At 34.0% G+C, this 22,130-nt stretch overlaps 1 protein-coding gene across 4 annotated transcripts in view; it reads right to left on the bottom strand.

Annotated features, from left to right (window-relative positions):
- Nucleotides 1-22,130, bottom strand: part of Non2 (upstream activation factor subunit spp27 homolog Non2) — a 105,538-nt gene that overhangs the window by 66,215 nt on the left and 17,193 nt on the right. For all 4 annotated transcript variants that reach the window (XM_085808585.1, XM_085808583.1, XM_085808582.1 and 1 more), the window contains exons 3-4: nucleotides 12,152-12,341; nucleotides 6,748-6,801 (exon numbers count right to left, since the gene is read on the bottom strand). In XM_085808585.1, coding sequence (XP_085664711.1) covers nucleotides 6,748-6,801; nucleotides 12,152-12,341 — 244 coding nt within the window. The remainder of the gene's footprint in view (nucleotides 1-6,747; nucleotides 6,802-12,151; nucleotides 12,342-22,130) is intronic.

The following is a 22,130-nucleotide window of genomic DNA, read 5'->3' as shown; positions in this document are numbered from 1 at the left end:
TATTTCAAAATGAGACAGTGTATGATATTCTTTGAAACATTGGTGTAGGCAAAGTTCAATATCGCATTAGTCACAGGAATATAACATCTGCTGCTATTTTACTCAGCAAATTTGACTCATTTAGCATTTGTATATGTTCTATGGTCAGATAGTGCTTTCTTTTTGCCATTTAAAATTTAAAAAACTTTCGCTAAGCGATACAAAATATTCGTCTCAATGCCGGAAAACTCAGAGTAATAAAAAAGTCTCTAATGATAGAACATCTTACTCCATTATAACCGATAAAAAATAAAATAAAAATAAGTAAAACTAATAAACTAAATTAAAAGTATTCCAGAGCATCAAGAACATGTTCATTTGTTTATATAAAATGACGCAGTAAGAGCCACTACATTACTCAACACTAACGAATTAGCGATTGCGTATATTCTACGTTTAGATACTGCTTGACAATTAAAAATATTCATCTCAAAGCACAAAAAATCTAAGAGTAATAAAAAAATCTCTAATGATAGAACGTCTATCCCACTATATCACAAAAATAAAAAGTACCTCAATGCAATGAGAGCACATGCATTTGTTTATATCAAATGACGCAGTTAAAGAAACATTACATTGCTCAACACCCACCCACGAATCTCACTCTCCTTCCGAAACAAAATACCAAAAATAAAAATCATCGCATAGGAATGAAGATAAACATATTTAACATTCGATATATTTCTCCATAACAGGCATACAGCTACATCTAGCGACAACAAAAAAAACTAATTAAACGTTCTATCTAAAAAGTCAAATGTGGTACTCCCAGCTGATAAACTGAATTAAATGGCGATAGACAGACATATACCTGAATACCACAACAGAGATATACCTGAATATAAATATATTTAGGTGTGTATACACTCACACACAGGGTCTTTCAGTACAGCATGAAGAGGCAAGGTATTCGAAGATGAATCGGAATCATTTCAACATGTTAGTTATTGTTATATGGGTAGGCATGAAACTGGAAAGCATCACCTCAAAAAACCATCATTTACATTTCATGCAAATGTTTGGTCTGACATGGTTGGAGACATTCACAGGTTACACCTGAATGAAATATTAAAGCTGCAAACATCACTATAGGCAATATTTGTATTCATTGCACTCATCTATGTCTCTTAATATTGCAGTTTCAGCCCCTGCTATATCAATATGCAAATCTGTTATTTCATTTAAATTATCAACTTAAGGCATGGAAACCTCAGTTTTATTATTATTATTATTATTATTATTATTATTATCACTAATGGAATAACAGATAAACAAGTATTCACCAAGAAATTTATGAACAAAAATGAAATTTTGGTTCGAAAGCTGATATCAACAACTTCAGCCGCGTTTTAAAAATGGATCATTCAGAGGCAATTTATCTGTTATACATGCCCATGCAGTTAACAAATAAAGAAAAAAGGAGCCTGTATTGAATTAAGAAGTAATTTCACTTCACCTTTCAATAAGGCATCAAAAAAATATTATTTTGTTTCTCCACAAATCATTAAGTTCTCCTTTTCTTACTGCAAATGAATTCATTTGTTTCCATTTTCTTTAAATTTTGTTCCATTTTTGAAAAGGAATAGATGCCAGATTCACTTCTGCATGTTCTCCACAAATTACTGATGGTTTTATAAAGCTAACAAGTATATTCATTAAAAGTTCAAACAAGTTCCCACTCCAATTTATGTATTGTTATGGCAAAATATTTACTGTTATAAACAAAAACAGGCTTCAAAAATAATATATATAATTTGCTGGTATGTTACTGTAACTTTAATCTTTTGCAATTTCTTTACATAGATCTCATTATTATCTGATTGAGTAACAAAAAAGGTCATCAGAGCATCTTACTGATCCAAAATTCTTGTTATAATCTCTATAAGAGAAAGCCATCTTGGACTGCAGTATTTCAATATTTTGAAACTTTGTCCTCAAATTTGCTGTTCAAGTTTGAAGATTAGATTCCTTCTTGAACTTATCTCTAAATGAAAACACATCTGTTTACATTTCTATTACTAAGCCAATAATTTTTCAGTAGCTTTTCTCGCATTTATGCAAGAGGTGGCTTGACAATTTTGTATGATTACAGTTGGTCATGCATTTTGATGAAATGTTGCTATGCCCTTAAATTTTTCCATCAACCTTGGCTGAGGAACCTGATGGCCAATTTTTTCATTCTAAATCTTTGCTTATGAAATATTCATTTATAGAATTAAAATTACCTTCTCAGATATCAATGAAGAAATTTTTACTCCCTTCATATTCTATGTTACAACTGCAGGCTTCAGTTTGTTAATATTACTTTCAGTGACACAAATATTTGTTCATTTGTTTATGGTACTTAGAGAAAATAAATGATGATCCTGCAAATGTTGGCAAGTTTTCTTCTGCAAACATTTTCACAATTACAGCACTTCAGGTGTGCCCCCTATGGCAAACTTAAGTAACATTAAAAAGTTGCTTTGAATGGCCAGAAAGTGAAACTAAAATGCTTTAATCGATTAAAAAAGGATTGAACAAAATAGTATTCTACTTATATCATATCCAATTCACGGTTTTTTATGAAGAAATTCTTTTTGGTTACATTACAATAATTTCTTCAGCCTTGCAGAAAATGCATACCACTTACAGTCATCTTTCCTGCCGTGTGCAAATGAAAAGTCCTTATTCATACAGTACCACATGAATAATTTGCAATAGTTGCCTTAATGTATGGAAACCTTGAACAATATGGAGTCTGTATTTCTGGCTCAACAATTAGCCTTTTTATCTTGAGGGGGCATTCTTCAAAAACTTATAAAAACTTCCAGTTAAATCACAACTTGCAAGATGAATGAGCTACAGTTGTCATCACAACTGAAATGAAGTAAGCCAAACAACCTACAGAGTACTTCATTCAAAAGTTTAAATGATTGGAATTTGTAGATCTATAACTGGCTACTCTAAAACTACCAAGACTAGTAGTTCGAGTCTATGCAAGACCCCGGCCATTTCAGCAAATGATGACTGTCAGCACACTTAAACATGACATCTGGACAGCAGTGGACTAGATGTGGTTGTGGCCAGTATGATCTCCTAACCTATCATTACCTTGATAACATCCATTACGGTAAATTAAAGTTCTGCAGTATGATACCCCTGTAGACAGAGCTGAAGATCTGTGCATCTGCATAGCTGTTGTGTTTGATCACACTATGCCCACATTTTCCTAGAATTTTCATGGTTCTAGGCACCAATGATGGAGGCCACAAATTGCAGCTTCTAGATACTACTAGGAAAAACTTTTGAGCTTAATAAGCAAAATGTGCATTTTAAGCAAAATGTAAGCAAAATGCATATATTATTAATAAATAATACGTGCATTTTGCTTATATTATTAATAAAATATATTCATTTAAATGATCTTTCATTTCTCATAGTCTCCACATACTAGCATGTGTTAATGGTGATTTTGACCCTACATAGCTATAGGACAGCTAATCACCATTGAGCAATCTACCCCACGCAGAAGCTTATATATGCTTTATTGAAACAACCTGGCTATGTAAAGCATGTCCACACAAAGTCAAAAGTCAAAGGATGTCCACAAAAAGTCAAAAGTCACTTTAACTGGCCTTTATTTTTGCAATATTTGGTCACAGATGTAAAATTACAAAAACGTTTTAAATGATACAAATGTACATGTTTCATCATTTTAAAATTTTAAAAATTAATTTTGCAAACATTACAAAAGTCTGTCATTTTATAAAATGTGCAAGGTTTTATTATATGTATATTTAAATAACTTATTGTAAAATTTTTTTAAAAAAATTATTCCGATATGGCAAATTATTTCATTTAAATTTGGAAATCATGCTCAGGGGCCATACACAAATTGAAGAATGAAATACTACCACTTTTACATGGATAAAAACAAATAACAGTTTGGTGGGGCTTTCCAATATTCTTAGATTAAGTGACGACTATTTCTATGCAGACTATCATTAAAAATATTGACCAACATTTTTTTTGGGGGGGGGGATCTTAACCACTGAATGTCACAAAGTTCATGCTCTAGAAAACACTGGAATTCAAAAATGTTTTAAATGTCATAATAAAACATTTTTGTGTTAGCACATAGCCAACTCGTATTACTTGCAGATTAAAAATTTCATGAGAATACAGTCAAAAGTCTTTAATCCAGACATCCATAATCCGGAATGATCTATAATCCGGACCTCAAAAGCTACAAACTTTCTGCGCATATGTAAACGCTTTACGCATGCACATGTGTTTATACCTTTACGCATGCACGTTTAATGTATAACGGACGCTATAAGCTAACCTAAAATTATCTATTTCAGTTAATGTTGGAAATTGTGTTGTTCCTTAATCTTCTATCTTGATCTGGCTTATTATTTTTTGCAGACTGTTAATTAGAACAATGCTATAAAAGTAAGCTTGAATTTTCGATTATGTCAAAAAGAATTTCCGATTCTGGAGCTGCCACAGGATCTACAAAGTGAAAGCATGTTTCGATGTCCATCAAACAAAAAGTGGAATTGCTGCAAAAATGGATAAAGGCATATGTCCTTTGTTTCTCTAACCATTCCGAAATCTGTTTATCAATTTCACGCTGCTGCTCTGCGGGGGCGGGGGACGTCGCTGCGCGCAATGAACTGGAAGTTCATCCGTCAGCACTATCCTTATATTCAGGGCAGATGTTTTCATTTTATTCGGCTTATAATTCCTTACTAAATGTTATCTCGATGTACTCCGTCTTTGATATGATTTAAACCAAATTCCTCGTCATTATAAATATCACGAATACACATCAAATAGTTTTCTGGTTGTAATTTTTTAATTTCGACTATACATAATGTATGCTTTACGCTCGCGCACATTGAAAGTAAACAAATAAATATGTACATTTTGATACCCTTTAGATCATAATTGCTCTTTATTTCATAAATTACAGTTTCATATTTTTAATTTTATAATTTCTGCATGCTATCTTACCAAATTTAAACTGATGATCTATAATCCAGAAAAACCGATAACCACAATGGCCAAAGTCTCCACGAGTCCAGATTAAAGACTTTTGACTGTATTAATAATGCAGTCTGAGGATTTGAAAGCTTATAAATTATATTGAAAATTACTTGTGTGAAAATTGCTTTGAAGTACTATTTGTAACAAAATTTTAACTTACAGATGTTACACTAGTTATTACTAAAGTATATCACTCAATGGCATTACTCTAATTTACAAAGCAAGTATTTAAAACAAGCTGAAAATTACATCAAAACCCAGAATTTTTAAATTAAATACCTCAGTCAATTTTTAACGTATGATAGTCAAACTTATTGTGTTTTATTTTTTATAATGAGTATAAAACTTTCCTAAATATTAATACAGAAATCAGCTGAGCATATGAAAAGTTAAAGTATGTAAATTTTATAAAAACTGATTGCTTTTAATATCGAAAATTTTAAAACATAAACATTTACATAATTTTAAGAGGAAGTATTTGACTATGACCAACAGTTATGAAAGTAAAGGCCAGATAAGGATGTTTGTGACGCAACACTTTGGAAGAATATAACGTATGCCGCCTGTTTCCTGGCATATGCCAATACTAAATTCCTTTTTAGTTCTTATAAAAGTTATAGCAACAGAATAACTATATATAAATGAATACTTGAAGTCAAAAAGTATTTGTAAGTCTAAGTTAAAAATTTGGAATTTCAGCTTATATGCTGGGTATTTGGATGTAAAAGCTATCAGTTTTATCTTCTTCAATAAGTTTTGAACTACAAAGCTTTTCAAAACACAAAATTTTACAACAAATTTAAGAGTGGGTGTAGAAAAAACTCAGTTAACTAATTTTTTTATGTACCAAAAAATTTTACATGCAGAAATACAGAACTTTTTTATGAGCATTTCATTTATTGAACAGAAGTCACCTACCCCTAGTGGTGGAACTGTTTTCATTAAAATGTTCTACCTAAGTTTAAGACATTCTGAAAGCACATATCTAGCATAAGGCCTGAGGCCACCTATATTGAACATGTTGATCTAAATTTTAACTAGAAGCTCCAAAATATATATGAATGAAACCATTCATTCAAAATTTCAAAACTGTACATCATTTTTAGAAAGCATCTAAAAATATAATACAAAGTTTGTGGAATTATAAATACAAAACTTTAGGACAAGACAAAAAAAAAAAAAAAATTCCATACTGAAAGACATGTAATAAATGATGTTTGAGATGATATAATAATGCAAAAGTTCATAAAAATTACCAAATGAATACATTAGAAATGTAATATACTTTAAATGATATTAGTTAGAAGCATTATTAAAAATATAATTTATTATGAGGCACATTGATTACTTTTAAATTATCCAGTTTGTTAAGCACTTACTATTAATACTATTAATATTTGAAGGATAAAGATCTTGTGGAACATCAAACAATAACATTCTGAGAAATGGTTATTTGGAAGCTCACATGGAAGTTGAATTTTAAAATGTCTTTTAAATTTAATTTTTAAATTTTAAATTTGTCTCACCCAGTGCCAAATTTTATCCTACTGTAAGGATAATAAACATGCAGCAGCTTACTGTAACCCAAATACTCAGAATAATTTGACTATATACATTTCTAATATCACTGCAGTTGCTGTATATATATTATTTACATGAATACATAAAACTTACCAATTTTCCTTTTGCTAGCACTTTTTTTGGACTTTTCCTTTGCACACTTGTATCCTATATGCAATGAATAAGAAAATTTGAAAAAATAATTGGTTATACTACGATAAATAGTTACAAAATTAACGGAAAACAAGTGTATTCAGCTGCTTAATATTATAAAACAATTGCTATCTGAATAAAAGTTTTAAGAGTGAACTTTTAAGCTTGCATTAAAAAGTACCCCCATTAGAATTATATAATAAGAATAGCCATGAAAAGTTTTAGGAAGAAAAAATTTATATGATAAAAAAAAAATTTAAACCTCTAATTCAATTTCAAGTATAATGATTTACAGGGAGTCAAAAAAAGTATTCAAGCAGAACAAGCAGTATTTTTTTGAAAGAATTACTAAATATGTAATTTATAAAATATACTTTTATCATATGATACCTTGAAGCTGAATCGAAAACCTCAAAATTAATTTAAAACAAATATAAAATTTTACACTTTTCATATACAAATGAGAAAATGATGGTCAAAAAGTACTTAAACATACAAATATATTATTTTAACTCTAAAAATTCCTCTAATAGCATACTGAGCCACCTTTCCTTTTCATGAATTCACCAAGGTCGTCAACACATGGACTTTATTAAGATTTTGATTGAGATTTACTTCTATTTCTTCCCATTTTGAGGAATTTTGTTTCACAAATATCCCAGATATGCACAATAAAACAGGAGCCTGGAATAAACAAAACCACTGAAGATACATTAAGCAGTCAGGAGTATATGTTTAGGAGATTAACGGGATAATCCAGGATATAGTAACTAGTACTTCGAATCCTGATAACATCCCATATGCTGTCAATGGGACCTAGACAGGATGTCTTAAAGATATACTGGGCTGTGATATTAAGCACTAGGGAGGATGAGTTAAGGAGAAAACTGGGATATTAACTGAGTTTTTGTCCAGTGTAAGGGTCATGAATTGCATAAACTGATACCTTTAACAGATACCTTACATCCTTCTCACTCTAAACTGTAGCTTGTGTCAGCTATTGTTTTAACATTCAAGAGGCAGCAACTACAGGCTGGTTTATGATGCTTTCACTTAATGCTTGCAACATCACCACAGGTGCAGTAATGGAGACCTCACCAAACCTGGCTGATTAGCATACCATTATTAGCTGATTAGCATTAAGAAATAAATCTTAAACAAAATAAGATGTCTCTGGTAAATTGTGAACATAATTACAAATGAATTGGCATTTTACAGAACTTTAGCCAACATCTAGGCAAAAATGTAAGAAATTTAATGAATTAGAGCAATGATCTCAAACTGGCAGCTTGCAGGCTGCATGTGGCTCTCAAAGCAGTTTCTTGTGGTCCACAAAGAAAATTTAATTATGTATTTGTTGCAAATAAGGAGTTGCAGAGTTTATTAAATTTCAACTATCTGAAGTTTGAGTTTGTATTATTTTCACTTCTGTTAAAAACAAACATGAATAATCACTAGAAAATCTATAAATGGAGCTAATAAAAACTTATTCAAAGACATAGAGATTTTACTAACTTTCATCATACTTCACAAAATATACTCATTTGTAAATTTCTGCAGTTGAATAATCGCTTTGTTTGGGAAGGCATTTACATGGAAACAGAATATTTTTCACAGTTAAAAATTAAAAAGAAAAAAATTAATAAATAAGAGAAGGAAACTTGTTATTGTGTTTTGTCACACTTGGTAAATTTTCTCTGAAAACTGAAGTTTTCATAATTTATTTATTTTAAAGTAAGTTATTTAATGATTAATTAAATGTGTTAAGACTAATTTGAAAGAAATGTCAACCTTAGAATTTAATATCTAGCTGTCGATACATTCGACTTACAATATGTAACTAACAAAAATGTCTTGCTAGTATCAAACTTCAGATTTCGAATCAAAAATACAATATAAATTTGTTTTTTTTCCCTTTGTGATATTATTATTGTTTATGAATGTTTTGATAACTATTTAGTGAGCAATTTTTTTTAAATTTACCTTTGGGTACATTTGACGACTTAGACTTATAATGCACTTGTTTTGCCTAAGTTATGGATAATCAATCTTAATTGTCATTTAAACTAGGACAAAATTAAACATGAATGCTGCTGGCCACCCAAATTGCAACACCAAGAAAGAGATACCACAACAAAATTTATTTAGTAGATAACATGTTGACCTAGTATCAAATGATTAAATTTATAGACTTCTGTGAAGTGTGGTTCCTTCCAGAATCAGTGGCCAGAGCAGCCGCCCATTGTTGGAGATCACTGCTGCCACATACCTCGGCATTGATTCAGAGACTTTGGATGTGTTCATGGGGTACAGCAGACCAAGCAGCTTCTACATGTTGCCAAAGTTGATCTGGTGCAGCAGCTTGGGACGTAATCTGGGTCAATTGTTCAGAAACCATAGACCACGTTTTCTATTGGCGAAAGATCCAGAGAGCGAGCCGGCCAGAGAAGCAATTCAATCTGGAGAAGAACACTTGGACAATGCGTGCCACGTGTGGTCGCGCATTATCCTGTTGAAATATGGCTGTGGCAAGCCCTGAAGGTAAGGAAGGACAACTGGCTCCAATACTTCGGAGATGTGGAGCTGGCTGTTTAAAGTACCGGTAATGTGTACTAGAGGAGTGCGAGAGTGATATCCAATACTTCCCATATCATAATACCCGGTGCAGGACCAGTGTGACGGTGCATAATGCAGCTGTTCAGCATCCTCTCTCTACGGTGTCTCCAGACTCGAATCCGACCATCGTGGTGTTGCAGACAGAAGCGTGACTCATCAGTAAAGACAATTTCATTCCATTCTACTGTCCACATCCTTCTTTCATCGCACCATTGGCGGCGGAGATGTCTGTGGTTCTGCGTCGAGTAGACGAAGCAATGGACACTTGCGAACCGGCCACTCTGCTGTAAACGGCATCGAATGGTATGCACAGACACTGGAAGATGCGTTACAGACTGAATGTGCTGTGCTGTGCTATGGTTTGTGATGTCACTGAGCAATCCGTCACTGCCATACGCATAATGTTCCTGTCATCACGTGAAGTGGTGCACTGAGGTGGATGCGATCGAACATGTCGGTCCGTCGTACCATCCTGCATCCAACGGTCACATATCCGCATTACAGTTATTTGGTTTCATCCAACACAACTACCGATTTCCCTGAAAGATAATCCACACTCTTGGTATGCCACTATCCTTTCTCTGTCGAATTCGGATACTTGATCAAATGATGATCGCTGTTTACTACGATCCATAATTGATAATTTTTTTGAAAAAAACACAAGAAAAACACAATTGCCGAACTTGAAATCGTCGAAAATTCCAAGCCTTAAATAGCGCTTTAAAGTGGCACCACAGGCGTGTGTGATGTACGTCTGCAATGAAATTCTAATCATTTGCATATTTCACCTCTGCTAATGCATGTTGTAAATTTCATGTTATTTGCATTCTTCCCTCAGGGTGTTGGGCTCACCAGCGGCCGAGCGGTAAAGTCGCTGAACACTGGTAGTTCGGTCTGAGGTTTGAATCCCGCTAACGGGCTGGCTGCATTGGCGTTTTCGTGGTTTTTTCCATGTGTAACGTGGATACGAGCCAGTTTCTCTTAGAAAGTCCTCCACGAAGACATCCCTCCCCTTAGGCAGATAGCCCTAGTGTGCTTTGCCATAATTAAATAAACCTAACCTTCAGAATGTTGCATTTACGGTGGCAAGCATTGTACATTCTTGTTCATGGCAAAAGTGATTGTTATCAGTTATAAGAGTAAGTTACATCCAGTATTTTAGTGAATGTTGTTTGTGAAAAGTCAACAGAATTTTTTTCAAATAAACCCGTACCATAAGGGTTTAATATTTTTTATTTTGTTAATTTTTCCCCCCTTTTGTTAAAAAAAAAGATTTCTGAAAATTTTTTCCAGCCCAAAAAAAAATCTGCCTTTTCAGCTGTTTTTAGATTGTGCATTCAGCCTGCACACACTCCGAGACTACCGAATTACAGCACTATATTATATAGGATTTTATAAAAATGATGACTAAGACCAACCTTGAAATACACAGCAAATGCCTAAACTGCTGAGACAGATATTGCATTTTTAATAAATTGCAAATAAAGAGAAAATTAAAAACAAGATTTTTCTCTCTTTTTATATCTCTATATTCCTCCATTTACTCCTGTATTACACAAAATTATTTTAAACACTTTGCAATTCTTTTATTTATAATCTTGAAAATACTGGAACCTTTCCACTTTTGAGAAATCATTTATATTTATTTTAGGTTTGCTTTTCTAAGTTTTCAACTTCTTCACTTTCTGTTTTCCTCCTTAAAACTGTTCATTAACTCACCCATTTTCTATACCTTGAACCTCTTTTACAAATTTAAATATGACACAAAGCTTGTGCCAGTCATTAAAACCTTTCCTATGTTACTCTATACGAGACGTTTTGATTTATAACCACTACTGAAACAATTTAATAGACCAAATGCCATGAGTATAAGCTGATCTATGTACAAGCGTTAGTTATTTATAAGATTTTGCAGCAAACATTCAGTCAAAATTAAAAACCCATACAAAAGACAAATTTAAAACTGATCTCAAAATTCAGCTATATATCACCAAAAGTACAAACACCTGGTCAACTAATTTAAATAAATCTATCCGATAAGATGAAGTAAGTGCTAAAAATGCTGAAAAAAAAAACGGCTACATACGAGCATGACAGGAAACATGTTAGGGTTCTTATTTCTGCCATGTAATTTATAAAGTTAGCTGGGTGAAACTACAGAATTTTACAAGCAATTCAACAAATCAAAATTGGTAGTTCTGTGAAACAGTTTCTTTAACTGTAGGTCACCAAAAATTTAGCAATTTTGATATTTCTCTAACTTACTATAATAATTTCACAGTTACAAAATATTTTTACATAATTTATCTGAAAATAGATTAAGACAATACAAAGAAAAACAAAACATTTCGATGCACTTTTTTTTTATAATAGAAAATTTCATTTTACTTTAAAAATTATAATCAATAACCTAAAACTGCAATAGTATATTACAGCACAAGAGAAGAAACTGATAGTTTCACCCATGCGTGTGTCGGATTTGCGCAATACTTACGAGGTCAAACAAAATTTTCATAAATATTAGGGGATCCCAATATCAAACATTTTAAGAAACCCTGCTGTAAAACAATTCAGCAAGAATTTCAATTGCAACAAACAAAACATTCTCTAAAATTCTGCTTTTTGAGGAGTTTGGTCATTATGATTTAACTTTGCAGCTGACAGCTGACTTTGAAGTTATGGATTTAAAAATATATGTGAAATAATATAAAAAATTAATTCAAATTCCAATTTTTTAAATGTTACTCACATCGTCTTTTAGACTAGCAGCTCCATCTGAGGAACTTTCTGAATCTGCAACTGATGAGCTTCCAGAATGTGATGATTCTTCAGAATCTGAACTGTCAGGTGTTTCATTTATACTTTTCTCACTATTATTTTCATCACTACTTTCTTCATTTTCTACAAAAGACATGACAATTTCATCGACTTCCTTCCTTCTACAAAACAGAACAAAATAGAATAATTAAAAATAATATCAGTAACAAAAATTTAATCAAAATTTTTCCTTCATAAATAAAAAAATCAGATAGTAAGAATATTTAAAACATTCTTCTAATATATTTAATATAAAGAAAGTGCATAGTAAACCATCAAAAAAAGGGGAAGGAAGAAATCAGTACCCTTTTTTTCCACCACAGGGTACACTGCAAGTTTTCCCTGCATATTCAAGACTGAAAATTTAGCAACCTTAACCGTCCGTAAATATAAATACAAAAGTCATAAATTCCTGCCCAAATTTTACTAAATTATATTAGTCATTACCTTATACACTCAGGAACACTGAAAATAGTGCACGAAGCAGAAAGGTACAATCGCAAAACTTTGCAAATAAGTACAATGAGATTCAAAATGCATATGATCCAAGTTTGTACCAGTGCACATGACCATACACCCTGCAGTAGCACTGTAATCAGGAAGTGGGCCCTATACAAAATGCCGCATAGATGAAGACTCATATAAATATAATGATCACATTCTAAAAAGACTTAAGCGAAGGATGCCATGTAGACGTCTGGAGAAAGCATTTCTCGGTCAAATTTAAGAGAGGTCTGATCATCGGCATGAAAACCGCAAGACGGTCAATATGCCATGTTGCTTGCAAGTTCAATTGTTCAGAGTGTGACGTCAGAATACATTCTACTGCAGTGGACACAAGATGGTACCCAAGTGCCGAGAACTGGGTCTGGAGCGACCAAAAAGGCAACGAGGCAAGAGGATAAAGAAATCACATGGGAAGTGCTCATGAATCCCACAGTGACTCATTTAACAATACAAATAGATGTAGGAGTGCCAGTTATTCTATAAAGTACTTTTAGATACCTAGCAGAAGCAAATCTGCAATACAGGCACCCTTTTTGTGTACTGCTTTTAACACCAAAACAGTGGTGACTCCATCTACAGTTGTCCCAAGCCCGTAGCCATGTGGAATGCCACAAAATGGCAAAACATCATGTTATAAATGGTACTATTCCATGTGTGCTGTGATGCAACAGACTACTTGCACAATAGGTGTAATGGTCCAGGGGACCATAGCCTATGACAGCCAGCCCACACTAATTGAACCAGCCAGTGTTATGTTGAAGACATTCTTCAACCCCATACAGGACCCTCCCTAATTGGTCTTCCAGGGGTGATTTTCCAGCACAATAATACTCGTCCGCATACAGCTCGAGCTGTTCAAGATTTCCTCCATCATGTTAAGACGCTTCCTGTCGCGACTCCAAGAAATGGAACACAGAAGATTCTTGTAAACTAAATATTTTATTTTGTACTAAGACACTTTTACTAACTTAGAAGCCTTAGAAAAGTTACTCACAAAACATTTTCTCTAGATTATAGTATGTCTCGTTGTCATGGATACATACAAAATAAAAACTCAATTCTAAAACTAATAACAATTAATATCGAGACAAAACAGATGTACTCCTTAAAAACTGTAATCTAACATAGACATTTTAGTCAATGTTCATAAAGGTAGAGTACAAATTCAGCCTTTTGGGTTACTTTACCTGTCGCCTACTTTTAGTATATATTGATTCAGAACCTGAAACAATTCTATCACTGTGTAATGCCAAGTCTGAAAGATGAGATTTTGAATAATCAGAACTGGGTAACGAATTTCATCCTTTCTTTTTAGGACATTATCTGGGCCTTGAGCTTCCAACTTTTTTTTTTTTTTTTTGAAGTGTTGAATCTGACAACGTAATCTCTAAAGGATATAAACCGCTGAAGGGGACGTATAATTTCTACATTTGCCGGTTTCAGTCAATGCATAATAGTTTCTATATTTGCTCGCCGTTTCTCATTTCGTCCTGTAAATTGTTCAATAACTTTGGCTAAATGCCAAATAATTCTTTTGGTGCTATCATATCCCACAAACACATCATCTCCAACTTGAATATTACCTCTTGCCTTAAGCGTCGGATTCCTTACAAGTACAGACATTCTTTTTGGAATTGCTTTCAAAAACAATCTTTGCAAACACTTTGCAAATATCGTATCCTTTTCTTCAAATGACCTCCATCGATTGTGTCAAAATGAAGAGTATCACAATTCGTAGAATTTGGAGTTTCATGTAGGAAATATGCCTTTATTCACAGTAATAGTTTATCTGGATTATCTGACAGATAAGTTAAAGGTCTGTTATTAATTGTAGTCTCACAATCACATAAAACCTTTGACATTTCTTCATAATTTACACTAGCTCTGCCAAGAATTCTTATCAGTATATCTTTCATACTGTGTATCACACACTTCCGCCATTGACTGTACCATGGTGCACTTGGTGGGTTAAAACTCCATTTTATCTTCTTTAGTGCACTGTCTTCTTGAATGACATTCCAGTCTATTGTTTGAACAGCCTTTGATGTGCCAACGAAGTTTGTTCCATTATCAGTGTAGATGACTAAAACTCTTGCCACTTCTAGCAATGAATCTTACAAAGATTGAATAAAAGCTTCTATGGTCAATGCAGTTATTAACTTTAAATGTATCACACGGTACAACACAGCACAGGTGAATAGGACAATCCAGGCCGTCACCCCTTCCCTAAGAAAACTGGGACTGGTTAAACCCACACATGCTACTTGAAAAGGGCAGCTCGAAAAACTGAAATCTTCCAGGTGGAAGGAGAGCTCTCTGTGTAACTATGGTACCATGTGTAACTTCCTACATGAAATGCAGCCAGATATAACCCCCCATATAATCCTTCACCCAATAGGTATCCAAAACCTTTCTCTCAGCTACAATAAGATTGTCTGCACTCCATCATAACTTAATGACCTATGTGTATACTCAATGAAAGTTGAACAATTGGATGATCAGGTAACACTATACGACACTTAAAATCATCAGTGCAGTCTCCACACATGAGCCGAGTTCACACCCTTAATAGTGCTATGTCTTCATAGAACTTCATTGATCATTCGTATTTCTCCCCTTCTACTGACCATTCCCTTTGAATCAACTTGATAAGTACAGATTTCTCATAACAATTTGCATAATTTTTGAAATAATAAGGTAGAAATTCAGTAGCATAGAAAATACTGAAAGTCTTTTTACTGTTGTTATTCATTTGTCCTGTTTTAACATTTTTGAATGTAAGATCCAACAAAAATTAACTATGTTTGGAATTAATGTATATTGGTTTTATTGCTATTTAACAGTATAAGAATTATTGACAATTTTATATATATATATATATATATATTTTTTTTTAATGTATCAGAAAACACATCAGCACTACTGTAGTTGTGAAAACTGAGATTTACTAAATTAAGTACAGTTGAAATTTATTTTATTGGATTGTTATTAATGTTGGGTTTATTGTGTACTAATTGTTATTGAAGTTGTGATTGAATTACTTACTGTTTTTATTAGTATGTACTCAGGTAAAAACTTACTAAAACTCAATTCATTAATTCTGTAAATGTTGCCATAGTGTGTATTAGATTTTAATAATATTAATGAATTTCAAGCGTTTTGAAAATTGTAGTACTGAGTATACTGAATTCTTGTTATATTAATATTCAGATCATTTACGATGTTTGTAAAATCACTGTGCATTAATGCTTACTATTAATAATGATAATTTCAGTAGCATTGTATTTTTGATTAGTGTGTGATAATTCTAAGTACAGAAATTGAGTGTGGCACAAAGCTCAAAGACTTTGGTTAAAATGGCTTTCTTGGAAAAGGGAAAAAAGATCGACTTATATAACCTAGCGATAGATTTAGGAGAGGAGGCTACAATGAGTCTAAAAATTGAGGAGCTAAAATCTCTGATTCAAAAAGGTGTAACGTATGACAAAGAGTTTGTTAAGGGTGCTTTCGAGGGAATAGTAAATGATAGGTTGGAGGAGGAGAGACTTCGAGAAAAAGAGAGAGAAGAGAGGCTTAAAGAACAAGAGAGAGGATTGCAGAGCTAGGGAGATAAGACAATTTGAATTAGAAAGGCTAAGGATCGAGGCAATGGGTAGATCGTCGCCTGTGGTATCGGAAAATTCAAAATCGAGTAATAAGCAGTTTCATCGTGAGATACAAAAAACTATTCAAAAATTTGATTCGGATCATCTCTCGGACAACTGGGTAAAAGTTACTTCGGCAGCTAAGTTGGCATATATGTTAGATGACTACGAAGCTGTCAGAGGAATTCGGAAGAAATCAGCTCATCCGGGGTATCAAGAGCGATGGAAGAATGATAGGAATTTAACTGATCCTAAAGATAAACAGGGGGATGACGAGAAAAAAAAAATGTTTCATCTAGGGCAGAACAAACGAAGACCAGCTGAAACATAGCATTTGAAAAAAGAAAGTCTTCTAAGTGTTTCGAATGCGACTCAGAAAATCACTTTAGGCCCCCATTGCCCAAAACTCATAAAGGATAAATCACCAGCCATGTTAAACAACGTATACCAATATAAAAGCGCAGAGGAATTGTTGTCTCCGTTTATCACGGACGCACAAGTAAATGGTAATCCTATTAAAGTGCTGCGGGACACCAGAGCAAGCCTCGATTTGGCGAGTCGTAACTATATCACTTCAGAAATGTTTACGGGAGAAACAGTATGGGTGAGAAGTTCTTTGGATATGGAAGCAAAATGTCTACCATTAGCATGTGTAGAGCTTGAGATGAATGAAACTGGGCTCATCCAAACTCAAGCCGCAATCGTTGGAGAGGATTTAGACAGAGGTATGTATATTCTGGGAAATCAAACCACAGGAAGATTGCAATTACTAGTTCCAAATTCCATAAGCGCCGTAGAAAAGCAGGCTATGGCCCGAAAGAAAAATAAAAAAACACAGGAAGTGGCGGATCGGGTTTCGAGAAAAGCGACTTTTCGGGAAGACGGGGTCAGTGAGTCCCCCACTTCAATCGACCCTACCATGGGAACGGAGATTTTGTTACTGCAAGCAGAGAACAGTGGGGGAGAAATTGCTGTAATAAAGACTGACCGAAGGACATTTAGTGACTCCCACAAAAGGTGTGAAAAGTTAAAAGCGATTTACGACTCTATTAGTTCAAGAAATGGAAATCAATCATTGAAACTTACTTACCGTATTGAGAACGATCTTTTGTTTCGAGTTCAAAGAGATCGTTATGGAAATGAGAAAAAAAATGCTGGTAGTGCCAATAGAATTTCGGAAGAAAATCCAAGCATTATGGCACGAAGAAACTTCGGCTCATTTGAGGGTTACAAAATCGAAGGATAGGCTTTTACAATATTTTTTTTGGCCTGGTTGTTATAAGGAAATTGAAGATTACGTTCATTCCTGTGACAAATGTCAACGAGCCGGAAGACCAAATGAAATTAAAAAAGCCCCTCTTAAAGTAGTACCCGTCATTCGAGAATTTTTTTCTAAATTAAACATTGATGCAGTAGGCCCCCTGCCGGTCAGTTCAACGGGAAAACGTTACCTAATAACAGCCATATGCTTGTCGTCTAAATACCCTGATGCTATTCCAGTAAGTGATGCAAGTTCAGTTTCTGTGACGGATGCCCTGATTAGTATTTTTAGTCATATGGGTTTTCCGAAAGAAATCCAATGTGATCTCAGAACGTCTTTCGCAAGTGCACTAACTACGGAATTTTTCAATCGGTTTGGGATTAAGGTTAGTCATAGTTCGGTTAACCACCCCCAATCGAATCCGATCGAACATTTCCATAGAACAATCAAACGGCTCTTACGAGCTCTATGTCTAGAAGCTGGAACAGATTGGGAAAACACTTTCCCTCAGCGTTGTTTGCCTTAAGAACTGTAACCCATGAAAGCACCGTGTTTTCACCTGCCGAATTAGTGCATGGTAGGAATTTAAGGACACCCGAGACCTTATTATTTGAGCATTGGACGGAGAAGCAGAATGAAGAAAATCCAGTAACTGAATATGTTTTCGAATTGATTAATAAATTAAAACAGTGTCAGGAGATCGCAGTGCAAAGAATGGAAGAACTGCAAATTAAACTTAAACTATGGTATGACAAAAACGCCGTGAAGCGTGAATTTAAAAGGGGATTTAGTGTTGGTTTTCGCTACATCGAAACCGAATAAGCTGGCAGTCCAGTGGTTGGGGCCGGGAGTTATCGAAAATAAAACATCGGATACAAATTACATTGTAAAAATGTCTGGAAAGAAGTCTCATATTTATCATGTAAATATGTTAAAACCCTATTATAAAAGACCTGAGGAAATTGATGCTTTATCATCTGAAAGTAAGAATGAAGAAGGTGTGGATGAAGAGGTAGATTTTCCATATCCAGATCCAAATCCTAACATTTACGATTCAGAAGACATCATCCAATCTAGCAGCTTAGAAGATCGGTTGGAACCTCGCCATGTAGATCAATTACGAGATTTACTAAGAATTTCTCCAAAGAGCCGGGAATAACGGAATTAGTAGTGCATGACATTGAATTAATAAGCGACAAACCAGTCAGATCTAGACCCTATAAAGCATCCCTAAGGCAAATGGAAATTTTGAAAACGGAGATTCAGAGGATGTTAGATTTGCACATAATCAAGGTAGGGGAATCGGACTACATTTTGCCTATGATTCTACTGGAGGCGCCTGGGAAAGACCCGAGACCGTGTATAGATTACCAGTGCCTAAATGACGTAATATGCACTGAGTTCTTCCCCCTGCCAAATATAGAGGAAAGAGTGGAGTTTCGTCTGCCAGGTATATAACAATTCTAGATTTGGCAAATGGATACTGACAAATTCCTCTAAGTCCACAGGCCCAAAGATTGGCCGCTTTTGTCACGACATTTGGGACATACAGACCACTGCATATGCCATTTGGGTTGAAAAACGCTCCCTACTTTTTCAGTAAGTTGATGGCTTAGTTATTAAAAGGGTGTGAAGGCTTTGCTGTCCCATATTTGGACGATGTTGCTATTTTTTCCAATACTTGGGAAGATCATATAAAGCATTTAAATTGCGTTTTGGGAAAAATAACTGCGGCAAATTTGACGATTAAGCCGTCAAAATGTCGTTTTGCTCAAAACCATGTAATGTATCTGGGGCACATCGTAGGACAGGGAATCAGATGACCAGCTGAGGCAAAGGTTAAAGCAGTGGCTGATTATCCCACTCCGAAAACAAAAACTCAAATAAGGGCATATTTTAGGTTGGCAGGTTATTACAGCAGGTATATTCCCATGTTTTCGGTTATAGCTTCTCCACTGATGAATGCCTTAAAAAGGAAAGCAAAGAAGGGGGGAATTCTTTGGACAAAGGAATGTGAAGACTCATTTATTCAATTGAAGGAAAAATTAACAAAGGAACCTGTGCTACACGCACTAGATTTTAATAGAGAATTTATGGTGCAAACAGATGCTTCCAATTTAGAGATGGGAGTAGTATTAACACAAATGGATGAGAACACCAAACATCCCATCTTGTACTTAAGCAAGAAGTTTTCAGTGACGGAAGCTAAGTACAGCACAACTGAAAAAGAATGCGCATGTATAGTTTTTGCTGTAAAAAAATTGCATTATTATTTGGACGGTCCAAAATTTACTATAATTACTGACCACAACCCCTTAGTTTGGTTAAAAACTAACGCAGGCTTTAATCCCAGGCTAATGCGGTGGGCATTAGCCCTGCAGCCGTATAATTTCCAAGTTATTCATCGAGCTGGGAAGAGCCATAAAAATGCTGACAGTCTAAGCAGGTCTGCAACTTAAAAAAAAAAATACTTTACTTTAACTTGTATTTATCTCTGTATTCTTTTGTGAATTTTATGTATTTTAATTGTGTCACTGGCCTTGATGTAATATCACTGTACTTCTATGTGATTTTTTTCTTATGTATGTGTGTAACTAACTCTTTATCTCAAATATAGTTAAACAGTTTGATGAACAAAATGTTTCTTCGAAGGGGGAAGGAGTGGAACGTTTCCATTCTCTGAAGACCACTTGGTCACCCACCCTAAAAGAAGGGACAGAGAACCCTCTGTCTTCCTTCCCCCCCCCCTGGTCACAGGTGGGAGTAAGAGGAGATTAAGATGTGAAAGAGAAAAGAGCGGATGCTGGCTTGCACGCTCTACTGAAGTGAAAATGTATTTTAAAGTATTTCTAAATTGTAATCTGTACATAGTTGTATATAAAGATAAATATTTAGTCTAGAACAGGTCTTGTTTATTTGACGGAGATACGACTATGTACAATACGAAAGAACGAAGAGTTCTTCGGAGATTGTTCACAGTAGAAGCAAATAATTTAGAAGAACTTATCTCCAGTAAAGGGGATAAAACAGAACTGAAAGCAAGATTTGAAGCATTAAAAATAAAATATGAAAGGATTAATGCTCTAAATTCCACTCATTTAGAAGAACTTCTGAAAGATAAAAATGTGACAGAAAATAAAGTGGAAGAGGAAATAGCAAAATGCAGTGAGTACAAATTAAGATTTCTTAAAATTAAAGAAACAATTTTTACTGAAACAGTACTCTCAGATGTTGAAGCTATATGTCAGACTGGATTCAAAACTCAGATAAAATTACCTAAGATAGAATTAACAAAATTTGATGGAGATTTAAGAAACTGAATTGGTTACTGGGGACAGTTTACTAAAATTCATAATGAACATTCTTTATCAGATGAAGATTAAATTTGAATATTTGAGACTTAGTATAAAACCTGGGTCACCAGTGTAAAAACTAATCGAAGGTTTCCCACCATCAAAAAAAAATTATGAGAAAGCTTTAGAGCTTTTAAAATCCAGATATGCGAAGGAAGAATTTTTTAATAGAATTCTATGTTCGTGAATTATTGTCTCTAGTTCTACTAAAAGGGGAAAATATTCCAATTTCGCAACTCTATGACAAACTAAAAAACACAGTTACGTGCTTTAGAATCTTTAGGCGTAACTAAAGAAAAATATGCAGCGATGCTTTTCCCGTTGGTTGAGTCAGCTATTCCAGAAAACATTTTCAAGATCTGGGAAAGACACCAGGTAACTACAAGTAAAAAGGCTTCGACTAAAAATCCTAATGACTGTTTATGCGAGTTATTGGACTTTTAAAAAATAGAAGTAGAAGGTGAGGAAAGATTAAAATTTAGAAATGGTTCTTTCAATGATAAAAGAAAATTTCCTTTTAATAGCGAAACAAAAGGTACTTCGAGAATTAACAGAAATAAAAATATTCATACGGCTGCTGCCTTAGGTTCAACAGAGAATTCTCGAATTAAAGAAAGAGTTTGCACTTTTTGTGATAGAAAAGGTCATAATTCCGAAGATTGCGCTACAGCTGCTGATTCTTCAATTGATGAACGTAATAAAATACTGAAGAATAAAGGTGTTTGTTTTAAATGTTTAAGAACGGGTCATATAAGTTCAAAATGTCGGGATTTTGTAAGATGTGTGTTATGTAAAGGTCAGCATTATTTAATAATGTTCCAAAATTAGAAACTATGAAAATGATAAAATGTCTCAGAATGAAAATGAATCAGAAATAGTTAAAACTTTATCTATTTCATCAAAGTATTCTGTTTCATATTTACAAACTCTGATTGCACATATTGTTGTTGATAATAAAACATATCCAGTGAGAGTATTATGTGATTCCGGCTCTCAGAAAAGTTATATTAAGAATTTGATTGCAAAAGAATTTAATTTGATACCACAGGGCAAGGCAACTTTATCGCAAGCATTGTTCGGTGGTAAGAGGATTCCGTTCTCGACACATGATATGTACAAAACTAAGTTATCAAGCCTTGATTCTCA

The sequence above is a fragment of the Stegodyphus dumicola genome, chromosome X1 (genome assembly GCF_044657685.1).
Source record: "Stegodyphus dumicola isolate Sdum_Otavi_A_Nest chromosome X1, ASM4465768v1".
In the NCBI taxonomy this organism is placed as follows: domain Eukaryota; kingdom Metazoa; phylum Arthropoda; class Arachnida; order Araneae; family Eresidae; genus Stegodyphus; species Stegodyphus dumicola.
This window is presented reverse-complemented; position numbering and strand designations above follow the sequence as displayed.